The 13,658-nt window shown below is 44.4% G+C and overlaps 1 protein-coding gene across 3 annotated transcripts in view; it reads left to right on the top strand.

Moving 5' to 3' along the window:
- The first annotated feature begins 42 nt into the window (after window positions 1-42).
- AIDA (axin interactor, dorsalization associated) overlaps window positions 43-13,658 on the top strand; it is a 29,214-nt gene continuing 15,598 nt past the window's right edge. Inside the window, exons 1-4 of one of the 3 annotated variants that reach the window (XM_080408713.1) lie at window positions 43-288; window positions 3,927-3,996; window positions 10,883-10,936; window positions 13,144-13,198. In XM_080408713.1, coding sequence (XP_080264839.1) covers window positions 179-288; window positions 3,927-3,996; window positions 10,883-10,936; window positions 13,144-13,198 — 289 coding nt within the window. In that variant the 5' untranslated portion in view covers window positions 43-178. The remainder of the gene's footprint in view (window positions 289-3,926; window positions 3,997-10,882; window positions 10,937-13,143; window positions 13,199-13,658) is intronic. The other 2 variants (XM_080408711.1, XM_080408712.1) reach the window with 2 other exon arrangements.

Raw genomic sequence — 13,658 nt, 5'->3', positions numbered from 1 at the left:
CTCGCTGGGCGGCGCTGGCGGGAGGCGCTCGCCGCGTTTGGTTGTCGCGGCGGCTGGGCTGGGCTGGGCTGGGCTGGGCCGGGCCGGGCTGGGCCGGCGGCGGCGCGGGGCTGGCGGGAGCGGCTGCCCGGCGCGGTGCCCCGGCCCGGGGTGAGCATGCTGCCCTAGCGCTGGGGCTATGTCGGAGGCGGCCCGGAGCCTCCTGCAGCGCTGGGGCGCCAGCTTCAGGAAGGGCACCGACTTCGACTCCTGGGGGCAGCTGGTGGAAGCGATCGACGAGTACCAGATGTGAGTGCGGGGGCGGCCGGCTCCCGTCGCTGCCCCGCCGGTCCCCGGCACGGCCGCGGTGCCCCGAGCGAGGGCCCGGGGGGAGGCGGCGGCCCTGGGGCGGGGCGGGGGGCCCCCGGTGGGCCTAGGCCGCGGCCCCCCTCACCCCCCAGGCCCCGCCGGCGGGTCCCCTGGCGTTGCCCGAGGTGTGGGGCCGCGGGTCGGGGCGTCCCCTGAGGCGAGGTGGGGCGGGGGGGTCGCCGGGAGCCGCCCCGCCGAGACCGCGGGTCGGTGACGGGCACTGGGCCGGGCACGGTTCCCCCCGGCGTGGGGGCGAGGCGGGGCCGGTGGTGTGGAGCCTCCGGGCCCCCAGGCGCGAGCCGTGGGGGCGGCTGGCTAGGGGGGCACCGGTGGCCCGGGGTGCCCCCATGGTCGCCCAGGCTCCCGGGCACGGTGCTGAGGGTGGAGGGGTGTCCCGGCTGAGGCAAATGGGCTGCTAGAGCATCACCCTTGCCTGACACAACCCATCGGGGTGCAAAGTGGCCCACGGCACGCCTGTGTGTTCCGCGTCTGGTGAAACCGAGTGGAGTGGGGGAGCGGGGAACCTGGCAGCCCCGGTTAGGTGGGCTTGTGCGGGGGTGGACCACGCTGTCCGTGAATCCTTTGGTGTTGGAGGAGTGTTGGTACTGTGGGTGGTGGGCTTGGAAACACACCGGGTAGCTTTAGTCAAAGGCTCGCCTCGGCTACTGTGTTCACCATGAAGATGGAAGTTATTTCCTTGGGATCTCAGTATTGCAGGCTAAATTTCTTAAGGTGAATTTTCTGGAAGAGGCCCGAATGGTTTGGGCTTGTTCCCCAAGAGGAAGTAAAGCAGAAGACGTGATCTCTCGTGTTCTCTGAGAGATCGTGTAGTGTTGTTCAGGACTCTTCAGGTTAGGGGATGGGCTGTGACCACGCTGGCTACCAGTTCAGTTGCCATTCAGAGTAACTAGCCTGCTGGCTGCGTACAGCATGGTCATGAGATGCTATAATCTCATCACTTCATTCACTCACCAGGCAGGATGATGCAAGTTCGGTTATTTGCACTTTTGCTGATGGCCTTCAGAGTAGGCAAACTGTTACTACAAACTTTGGCACAGGGATGAGAAGAAGTTTTCTACCAGATCTGTATCTCAGAAGAAAAAAAAAACAACCAATCATCAGAAAATAAAAGAAGATATTTTAAATGTCTGCCCTTATGTGGGCATCTACAAGGAGTCCAGTAGGATCTAATGCTTTAAACCATCTTGACAGTCTCGGCAATCAATTTCATGTAACGATGTTTCTTCAGAATAAGAAGTCTTCAGGCTTCCCATTCAGACTTCGCTTTCATTGAGAAAAGATCACTAAACATTCACAAACAGTCCAGGCTGAGAGTTGAAGCATAACGTTTGATCCCTTCATCCCAGCATCACTTGTGCGTGACAAGAAACAAGGTGATCTCCATGCCCTTGCTTTATTCTGGCTTTGGAGCACCATGGTGTCTTTGTAAGAAAGCTCTCTTGGGTAGTAGCATGGTAAGCTGCTCTTACAAGCTTATCAGTGAGTTTCTACTGAATAGTCTTCAGTAGATGAACTCTCTGGTTCCAGGAGGGAGAAAAAAGGGGAGAGAAGATCACAGGATTACAGGGAGATGTTTCCTAGGGAGGAGCAGAACCTTTTTAGTGTGTGTGTCTGCTTCTTGAAGATACAGCAGGTAAACTAATAACGATTTCAGTCTATAGGGTAGAAATTGCAAATAAGCAGCACAGGGCAAGATACCTACCTGTAGCTCTGGAGAGACGTGATGGCATGGCTTTGTGCTGTTGCCTTCCCAAATGGCAACCTGCGATGGGATGAAAAAATGTGGTGCTGCAGTTGGCCACATGCTGCTGACGTTGGCGAGGTCTGTATGGATCAGCATAGGGAGGCTGGAGAGATTTAATGGGTTTAATGGCTGTTGATGTAAAACAAAGTTATTTGCCTCCTGTGTCCTGGGTGACCTAGGTCTGCTCAGGGCTTTATGTTACTCCTGGAAGTGCAGGAAGCTTGGTGCAAAGATTGGCCCTTGTTCATTCAGGTGCTTACTTGCACAGGAGCCCTCTGAGCTGGCTGCAGTACCTTCCCTGTTGAATGTTCCCATTTGTGGAACTTGGTTTGATCCAACTTGGAACAAGTTTCCAGTGGGATGTTAGATGCATTTATTTAGATTAGCGTGGGTTTTTTTGCATTAGTGACAAATGGAAAGAGGGTTGTATTACTGATGCTTGCAGAAATGTTAGTACTATGATGCTGCCCGTTGTGGGTGGCATATTGCTGCTATGGTGATATGTTTTCTTAAACAATGACTTTTAAATGCCCTTTCTATAAGTCCTATGTATCATACAGGGGGGGTGGTAGGTAAGAAGTAAGAAGACAGGGTTCAAGTGTGTTTGTGCTTCTTGTCTTTTCTCAGCCACCATGTTTCACCCTTTATGAAAGGGGACAACGCCACTGAGTTGTGCCGTTACCTTGTCCTGTTTGGTTGTTTTTTCACTGGTGCTAGTTAAAAACTACAGTGGCCTTAATCCTTGTGTTTTTTTGACAGCTTATTTTTTGGAAAAGCAAAGAAATAATTGAGTTCTGTTTTTTTGTTTCTGACAGTCTCTGACAAAGTCTTTGATGGTAATCTGCTTTGGTATATGGATCTTCGTGTATGTATTTTAACTCACGCTCCCCCCAAAAAAACCCACAACACACAGGCTAACGCCCACTGGAATGGTGGTGAGAAGCTGAATCCCTTCAAACAACGCAAACTTGAGAAGTTCCCGATGGAATTGTATTGCAATGCCCCCAATACTATTGCTGTTCCTGGGTTTTCCCCTCAATTCCCTGTCTACCATCCTTCTCTGCTTTTTTGTTTAATATTTACAGGGAATAGCAACAATTGCCCAGAGGTTTTGCTTGTTTAATGTTCTTCCTCCCCAGACGGAAACCGTAACTCTTCCCATAGCTTCCTTCTCTAGCTTCCTTTCGCTTTCTGGAGCTGTTTGCTTACTGTTACTTTCCAAACCCCTTGGTACTCCTGTCTCCGTGGTGACAAGGGGTGGTGTCTCTGCACTGCATGTGATGCTGACAGGCGCAAATGTGAGCTGATACACCCCGGCAGCCTGGGCCAAGCCACCCTGCGCCTGGCTTCCAGTGCTGGGAGAGCCTGTGGCCGTCACCTAGGGTGCCTGCACCCGTGTCTCCTGGCAATCCGACTTGCCTCAAACTCTCCCTGTGAAATGAGTGTGGGCTTGTACCACAGCGGGTGGTTTGTTGTTATAAAGTAAGGGGATGGGGAGAGGAAAAAAGGTTAGTGCTTATGAAAGGGGCTGTTGGCTAGAAGGACCTTCTTACCTGCTCTCCTTTCGTGACATGTTATATATGTAGTCTTTCCTGCCTGATGTAGTTGCATACTTTGTCCATCTTCTCTATTTTGTTAAGTATGGCCTACCATGGTTATAGAAATCTTTGTTTAAAAACCCAAACCAACGAACCAAAAACTATTTGGAGCAGCAGTTTGCGAATCTTTTGGCTGACATATATTCTGGAGACTAGAGTCTGTGTGTGTTTCTGTTGTGTTCCCACTCCATAATTTTCTTTCCCCCCCAATCCAGATTAGCAAGGCATCTACAAAAAGAGGCACAGTCTCAGCACAACAACTCAGAATTCACAGAAGATCAGAAGGTGAGTGTTGCTGTTTGCTCAGTCAAGGCACTTGACTTGTAGATGTCGATGGGTGTTATGTGGGCTTTTTTATCTTGCAGACCAGAGCCTTATGAGACCTTTTTTCCTCCCTCAATATAATCAAACAGAAATGGAGCCCAGCGTGGCTAAAACCATTGGTGTCATTAGATGTGACACATCTGCTGTGTAATATTGAACGTCATGCATGCTGTCCCGAGTCCTTTGTAACCTCGGTGTTTCTGGTTTTGGGTCACCTTTTGATAACTTGCTTATGCAATGTTAGCACGATTTATGTTGCGAAGTCTGAATACAAAATGTCTTGAACTGCAGACACCAAGGGTCTGTGAGGAGGATGTTAGTTTAACATGTAGCACCTGACTGGGAAGGGTCCTGGCAGAATACTCCCTACTAGTGTCTTAGAACGTTATTTATTTATAATCCTTTGAAATATTGAAATCACTTTACTCCTCCCTCCCTCCCCTCGGTTGAAAAGGCTGTTTCTTGTCTCAGCATGATACTAATGCAATTCTGTGACAGGATTTAAGAGGAAAATACTAGCTGAGTTCGCATATGCTCAAGCATTTTCAGCAAAACAAAATCTTTTGAGATTTGAGGCTCTGCTAAGTTTTCATGTCTTGTATGAAGGCATGATTTTCTTAGGAATACCAAATAAGAAAACCGCAGTATTTCCGGATTTGCAAGTCATAAGATCACTTGTTTGAGCAATGATGTTGCCTGACAATTGACATTTGCTAGCCCAGAATCTCACCTATGGTAAAAGGATGCTAGAGTAACAGGATCTGTGTTTGGAAATGTTGGTCCTGAAAACAGGTCCTGGTTCCAGAATTTGGAGGTGAACTTGATGTATTTAAAGAAATTCCTTACAAAGGAATATACGTGTTACATAGAGTCTGACAGGGCTTTAGCTGTTTCCTCGACATGTACCAATAAGAAAAGCAACGAGCTTGTCTTCCATGTTCCGTTTACCTTCTGCAAAGAAGAAAGTAAGGCTTGTGATCATCTTAAACCAGATCACAATCTTGGAGAAGGATTTGGTCCACCTTTCCTGAACTGAAGTCTTGGGAGCCTCGCTAATGTTGGGCAGCTGTTTACTCCTTGATTGCTTCTCTCTATCCCTTGCTGGTAGCACTCTCCATCGTTCTCAGCTAGAGAGAATCCCATCTTTACTGAGTGTTTCCCCTCTGTGGATACTTTTGAAAGTACGGTTACTTAATGAAGGCAAAGCTGTTAATCTCACTTCTGGAGACATCATCTCCTGTGAGTATGGGAACCAGAACCACACAGGGGTTTGCTTCCAGATGTTCCCTGAATCTTGTAGAAAGGACCTTGGACCAGATTGTGGGAGCGAGTGAGGTCAGCCATGAGGGAAGGCCTGGGGGGCTCAGGAAGAAGAGATAACTGACCTCAGATGTTAGATGTGCAACTGCAATCATGTCTTAAGGCAACAGTCTTCTGAAAATAAAAAGGCTGCTTTGAATCTTTGCAGGGTGATACCTGTTTCTAAAGCTGATATAACTTGCAAAAGAAGTTGACCTTTATATAACTTGCTTTTTTTGTGCAGATCAGTAAGGGGCTGATGCACTGAAACTTTGAGCCTGGCTATCAAATGGTGGTACCTATGTCGTTAACCACATACACAGCTGAATTCCCCAACATTTTGTTGAGAACATTCTCTTTCCCTTCTCTACCGTGGGAAGTGCTAGTCACAACAAAAAGTTTTGACATTGCTTTGAAAGAAGAACTGAAAAGTCTGTACAGCAAAACTTTTTACCCTGATGTTAAGCTCCTCGCTGTTCTGGTCTTCCCTATTTCTGCAGGACTTCAGCCAGTATAATCTAGTGATTGTGACCAATTACTGTCATCCCTGGTATCATTTAGTTGGCATGTAGGAATAGAGTTTAGCACAGTTCTGGGTTTTCAAGCAGCTTGGTTAAATGGAAGCGTATCTTCTCTCTTGCCACCCTTCAAAAAAATCTGCATAGCAAACCAGCTACTTTTGTTCAGCTAAGTTCCTGCCAATGCATCCACCAGCATGCTGTTTCCTCCTGGTTCTGGAAAGTCTCTTCCCCTAACATCTTTGTCTTTCTGAGGTTCTGGATGTCATGTTAGAGCCACCTCTATTTTTCTGAATGTAGAAGAGTATGTAAACTTCAGGGTTTGCTTACGATATTACTGGCCAAGGATGTGCACAGAATTTCACAGATTGGACAAGGCAAGGCTGTGAAGCTAATTATGATTCCCAGTTGCTTGACCTACCCTCATTGCAGTCTTTGTGTAGATTTACAGTTAGTTGTTTTCCAGAGGACGATACACACTGCTGAGAATTACTGTGAGGCTGTCATTGTTCTTTACTTGACATACTCTGTGGGGAAGATGGATTTCTGCAGCAATTCCTCTGTACCAAGGGAAAACTACTAGCTTCACAGCTACAGGGAAAGGACAAGGCTAGGTTCAAATCCTCAGCCCCATCTGTTTGTATAAATTTTACCATGTTTGGGTTTATTTCATGCATCACAGGTGGTGTTACAGTGCAGATATGGCCACACCATAATTGATGGTGTGTTACTGGCTAATGTAATCATGCAATCTGTTAATCTAACAACACTTGACAGATACTACCAATTTTTTCCTAGGCATACTGTAAGCCAGTTACAATTTATCTTATAATAGATGTATTGTTTATGGTAAGAATTCAGACTTTCAAATATTCATATGTTGCCTTCTTGCTCTTGATCTGAAGAGTCTGTTTTGAAACGCTGTATGCTACTTCCCTTGATAGAGCAGAGTAGTTTCCAGAATTTGCTGTTTGTTCCTGTATTTTTAGCTTCCTGGGGGCTGTTGTCTTATATGTACTGCTGGACATAATTCTGGAGTTTTAGTCCTTGCAGAAGGCTCTGTCTTAACTTGGATAATTGGCAGTGCTGGTATCTTCATTAGTGATTGTGAATTTTGTTGGCTAATCTTCTAATACAGATAAATACTGTAAACAATAAATCATTGTGTTTAAATCTAGTCACCCTGCAACAGTTTTAAGGAGGCTGTGCAACAATTTCATCACCTAGAAGCTGTGTGTATGGAATATTGACAGATACAGTTACTGGTGGTTTTACCCCAGTCTTAAATTCTGCATCTTACTGTTCTTTATTTTACCTTCACTCTCTTAAAAAAATAATTAAAAAATCCCATCTTCATTCATGATCAGCCACTGTGTTTTGCTACATGAATTGTTCCAGTTAGGTTTGGCTATGATTGTCAGCTTGCCTCCAGCTATACTTACTCTCACCCTGTTCTCTGTGCAATAAGTTTGACCTTTAAAGCACTTTTCTAACCGCAGTTGTTGATTCTCATGTAACTGTTTTTGTGCTAGGCTGGGTTTTCTTCAGTATTAGAAAATCACGCTTTTTTATGCAGTGGTAACTTGCTGAAATAAGAGCACTGTTGAACAGTCTTAGCATGATTCATTAAAACTACTGGTCTCTTAACAGCCTAGACCTCTCTTTAAAGCCAAACTGTGCTCTGGCTCTGTATTTATGCAAACATCTTCGACTGCATTACAGTTAGCACAGTCATTACTCACACAACTACACTGAAGAAACCTTGACTACGAAATCAACTGACACTTTCCCTTTCTAATCACAAGTTTACATAAAACTGAATTTTAGCTGTTTTAAACTAGCAAAGCTAATTATGGCTTCAGTCTTTCTGATGAGATGTAGAATGTTTTCCATGCTGCAAAAAGGAGCCTTTGCATGGGGTAGCTGTAGCTGAAAATGATAGCAGTGTTTAGCTGCATTTTTAACTTTTGGGTTGGGTGTGGTCCCTTAAAAAAATAGTTATGAATAATGCCTGCTGGGAGCTTGCCATATTTCAATAGATTCCATATAAAACCTATTCTTTACTATTTTAGGACTCCCAAACTCTCTTCAATCAATCTGTTTCTAGAGCTGTTACTGCCCTTCAGCCCCCAGGAGCCAGAGAACACGCATTTTGTATTGCTATTTTTTTCTGTTAGGAGGTACCTAGGTCGGGCAGTTTTAAGAACGCATGGTTACAGATCTGTAGGGGACAGGGGCGTTGCTGAGCTTATCGGTGAATTGTCAAAGGAAATGGGGGTTGAGCAGCGCTTCTTGAGACCTTGTGTACAGCGTGGCAGAGTGCGCCGCATGTGAGAGCGGGAGGGGAGGAGCCACGTGGAAATCTGTGTACATGTTCTGGTTCTGTGGTGGGGCACGGAGACTGTGTGTTGGCACCCTGTGAACTTGTAGCCCTCTTCCTGTGGTGCAGCCTGAGGGTTCTGGTCTAGCATGGAACAGGCATGCTCTTTGCTCAGCAGTCAACACCCAAGCCGTTGAAACAGCTGGGTTTTTGCAAATGTTAGAGCTGTGGTCAAGCCCCGGAGATTTCCCCTTCCTTCCCTAGGGAACCTCTGGATTCTTTTCTTTTACCCATTACTTCACACCTTCCTCTTTGGGATTTTGCCTTTGCAAATGTATCTTTCCAGAGGTTATCAAATATAAAAAGGAATTCCTTTTGTTACACTACAGCTGATTAGATGGGTGTAGTGCATCCTCACCCTAGGGACTGAGAATCTGCTTCTGTATTGCTGCCTAGTGTCCTCCCATCCAGCCTGAAAGTATGTATAAATCCACAACACCTGTGTGTGGAGTGTGGGTCTGAAAGTGTCAAAATGAGCCCAGGACTGTATGTACTCTTTTTTTCAAAAATCTGTATTTTTCTAAGCTGTGCTGGAGATCCAGCTATGGATCTTTGTTATGTAGCAGAATGTATTTTGGGGACATAGAAGCTTGTTGACTCAACCTAGACTACAAAATGAACCTCCACAGAAATGGAGCTGTAATATTTTTATTCTGCTATGTTGCATGCAAGCATATGGTCATGTTGCTTTATCTTTAAATTCCCAAACAGCCCATTTCTGCACATGCTGCATCCTAGGTGGAGAAGACAGCGTGTCTTGTGCTAATACACATCCCTCACCATTTTCCTGAAGGGTGCCCAAAAGAACTAAATTTTTTGTAAGATCTCCATACAATGTACAGTATGTTTTTATATATAATATGAAGAAATACATATTTTTTCATATATTTTTTCCATATATTCACATCTTTAATACATATATGAAAATATAAACTATGAGAATGTAAAGTCTGAGCTAATGCTATGTTGTAACGGAGTGTTTAAGATGAGAGGAGATACGAGTTGGGGAGAAATGGCTTTGAAAGCTTTGATGAGCCTATAATGACAGATGAAAATCAGGTATCTGAGGTTTTTACACACTCCAGCTGTTGGCTCTGCCCTTGAGGTATTGATGTCTGATCTGCTTTATGATTCAGCTCCTGAATTCTCTCAACTTTTCAGTGTGGCATAAGATGAACTGCAACTGGAGCCGCTTAGCTTTTAGTCCAGCCTGTTGAAACTCGTGGTGGCCCGGGAGCTGATCGAGGAGGAGTTGTGACATCCTTTTGCAGGAGAGTTAGGGCAGGTGATGGGGAAGGTAGCTGTGAAGGTGTGCCTAGTTTGTATCTGCTGCTACAAACTTCTTGGAGCCCTAAAATGTAACTCTCCTTTAAAGGGAAGTTTTGGCTTTTGACTGATACCATATAGCTTGCCAGATGCCCATACTCTTGAAGTTCTTTGATGCTAGAGTTGTGCTCTAGGAGATCTTTTCCTCCCCTTGCATCCAGCTTGGGGGGGAACTGGTTTTATACTGCCTGATTTAAAAGGAGAGAGTGAGTTGCAGGTGCATATTTCAACTTTAATCTTCCTTCTGGGGGAAAATTTAATTTGAAAATAAACTGCTTTTCTTTGTAGCTTCATTGTTGCTGTTTTTCTTGCCCTATAAATGTTCCACAGAGCATCTTAAATTATATTTGGCCCTTATCTCTGCAGATAACCTTCGCTTTTCTTCACTGAAACCTTTTAGTTAATGAACAAACCTGTGATGGTCAGGCAAGGTAAAATATAGCGTGCAGTTGTGTCTACTTGATGTCAGTTAGGGAAGTCTTCACTTCTCCTTTCAGCTAGTAGTAACAGAAACAAATGAAACTGTTGCTGGAGCTTCTTATTTTGTGAGACATAAAAGCCTAAGTAGCGCTGTCTTCAAAGGAAGACTGCTAGCAATGGGCTATTTCGAAGCCCTTCCCTCCTTTCTGCATTTTAAAATGAAAGTGAGAAATTGCTTCGCAGTTCTGCTCAGGGATATTTTAGATAGCTGACAAATTTGAATCAAATATATTTCATGCTTCACTGAATTTAGATGTCTTAAAATTACAAAAATAGAAAGAAGAATAATCTGCCTTTATACTTCCTCTCCCACCAAAACCCACAAAAGCAGACTGTGTTTTTTCAGTGCTGAGATACTGGGCTTCTGTAACTTCTGAGGGCTGACTTGGTCGGCCAAGATTGTAAGCCCGATAGAGGAACCATAGGCATGACTCCTAAAAGGGCAAATTGGAACAAACCGCTCAAGTTCTCAGAAGGCAATAAACTGGTTGGTTCGGATATTTTTTTTTTTCCACTCTCCCCTATCACTTCAGAGCAGTTGAGTTCATAAACAATTTATGATTTGGTAGGCGTTATTAGTTTCTGCTGAGTGAATGACCCCCATCTGTGTTGATGACCTGTGGGAGGGGAGTTAAGTGGCAGATGTCTGTTCCATCTATTGCACTTTCAGAAAATCTTGCTGATGTATAAAGAAGGCTTTTGATGCTGAGTGATTTGGTACTGACTAATAGATCTGAAATATTTGGGGAAAAAAAGGAATTGTTTGTATTTTTATTTTAAAATATGTGAATATGGAAGAATACAGTTTCAGTACTAAATTAAGTATTATTTTTTTTCTTTTCAGAAAACCATAGCTAAAATTGCAACATGCTTGGAACTGAGAAGCGCAGCTTTACAGGTATAGCTCTTTTTCCTATGTGATTTCATACTTTAGTGATAGGTAACTGTAGAGGTTTTTAAAGTTAGTTTAGTGTCTTCAGACATAGCCACGACTTTGGAAAACAGAGTGAACAAACCCTTGAACACTTGGACTTTCCAGGTTTTCAACACGATGCCCCAGGTGGCTGCCTTAAAAACCTTTAAGTGCTTACATGAGCATAGATGGGGGTTTGTACAGGAATTTAACCACAGGTTTTGTGCCGTTGGTTCTTTGCCTCATTTTCCTCCTTCAGAACTGATCGGTTTGTCTTCCTAACCTGTGTGCAGGGGTAAAAAGATCTCTGGAGTGATCCCTGCACTAATTCAGCCGCTTCACAAATTGTAATAGAGCATGAGGAAGAATGCACGTATAGAATAAAGATTATTTTTTAGCACTTGTAAAAGCTGGAAGTGCTGTAGGCAAATGTGTGAAAATAATGATTTAGAAGCTACTGCTTTTTTCTGGACTGAAAGTAGATGTCATGGGAGTGAGTTTCTTTTTCTTTTGGCACAGTCTTATCCCCAAAACAAAGGAGAAATAAGAGAAATTTCCAAAAGAGTGTGGATGGGGGAGGGATGAATCAGCTGAAGCAAAGTTTGGGTTACTGAATTTCCTTTTTGCCAACAAAGGGTGGTGACAGGCAAATTTTGCATCAAGTGACACGCAGCAGCGCTCCAGAGTACTTCATGTTGGTGTACAAGGTGCAGCAGCTGCATTGTGCTGCCTTCAGTTGTCTGAGAGGCTGGGATACAGTGACAATTTAGGCAGCATGGTGCAGCTGGACTAATGAGGTGGGGGCTGACCAGTCCTGAGGCCGTACAGCATCTGGAGAATTATTTGGTTAGCTCTGCCTGTCTCTCTGCTTTGATCTAACCTGGAGAGTTTGAGCAGCGTTGCACTTGTTCTGAGTCACTGTGTGGCAGAGGCAGGCGTGTTCCGCTGTGGGACAGCTTCGTGGGCCAAGTCATGTCTCAGAGCAACAGCAGAAGATGCAGCAATGTCATAACCTGCTAAACCGAAGAGATGACATCATGCAAGAGCAGCCTGCCTTGCTGTTGGTTCCTCAGCAGTAACTTGGGGATTTTTATAACCTTGTGTGAGCATACTAGAACTTCTCATCCACTTTGAGGAGTGTTCTACTTGCCGCAGTTTTGTCCTGGTTTCTTAGCAGAGATTAAAGCAGTTACTGAGTGTGGTCATCTTTTCCCATTCTTCTAAGGGTATGGGGGTAGCTGCTTTACTGCACTTCTGTAGTCTTGCAGAAGATCCCTATTGACACTTGGGCAAAACCAAGCAAAAAAACCACCCATTGGGCCTTAAAGAGGTGTTGAAAACAATGGGTAATCTTAAGAGATGCCAAGGGTGCAATGACACAATAGGTAAGACCTGATCTGCTGCCTGAAAGAGGATGTCCGGCGGCAATCCTCTTACTTGCACCACTTTTCTCATGCCAGCTCTCCCACCTGTCATCTCAAAACAGGCTAGTTCAGTTTGTTGGTGAACTATCTCAGAATAAAAAATCAAAAACTTTTCTGTTGAGTTAGCAAGTCAAATAGGCTTACTGAGAAGCAGATGTGCTACAGACCGATGAGGAAACTGCATCATCACAGCTGGAGAAAGGAGGGGTGGGACTCCCTCTTCCATTTGCAGTGAACCCTTAGCTGAGCGTTTTGTCGAGCTCATCCTGTGTACTGTAATTTCTGCCAGTGTTACAGTGCTGGATATGTCTTGAACTGTGAATGCTCCTGTTGGAGCATCACTTTGCTGTGCTGATCTTGCTTCAGAACAACTTGATCGGGGAAGAACTAAACCAAATCCCTCGGTCTTTAATGTTCCTGTGTATAGTAAGTATTTTTAAAGCAACTAATTACTCTTTCATACTTCTCTTGCATTAGAGCTTGGAACATGAGGTAAATTTGTTGTCAATAAATGAGAAGTAATGTCCTTTCTGCCTCACCTGTGAACCTAGCCTCTCTTGGGGAGATTTTGTCTGGGGGGGTTTAGGACATAGCTTTGAAGTAACCTGGTACACTTGAGCAAAGGAAGCATCCTGCGTGCTTATTCTAAAATACGGTAACTCTGTCTGAGGGGAAGGTGCATACTAAGGTCTAATGTAATCTTTTTGTAATTGTAATCTATTTTGTAATTATAATGTAATTTGTAATGTAATTTTTGTAATGCCCTAGTCCACCCAATCACAGGATGAATTTAAGCTTGAGGATCTGAAGAAGTTGGAACCAAGTAAGTAGTATCTTTGTATGTTGAGTGATGTTTGTCGTTGCAGTGGAAATCATGACAGCAGCATGAATACTGGCTGACCACGATGTGGTTTGACAGTAATGCTGATTTTAGTGGTTCTTCCAAGTATCTGTTACCACATAGACAAAACCTGAAGTGTGTTAAGGAGTGTAATGTGGGTAACTTCGAAGTATAGTAGTCCTAATGTTTCAGATAATCTATTCGTCTTTATTTTCAAATAAGTCACTCCTTGGGTGCTGCTAATTTTTGCACAAAATATTAATTTAAGCGATCAGTACTACAGCATATAATCAGCTGGAAAATTTACCTGCACATTTCTTATTTGAACTGAATTTCAACACTTTTGTGGTCGTCATCTTTGCAGCTTGGAATTTATTTTTTCTGCTGAAAAAATTGAACTTGTGCTCATGGTAGCCAATCACCTGTCACCCACCACTGTAAC

Source organism: Falco punctatus (assembly GCF_963210335.1).
Source record: "Falco punctatus genome assembly, chromosome: 12".
NCBI lineage: Eukaryota > Metazoa > Chordata > Aves > Falconiformes > Falconidae > Falco > Falco punctatus.
Note: the sequence above shows the minus strand (reverse complement) of the source record. Positions and strands in the feature narration are given on the sequence as shown.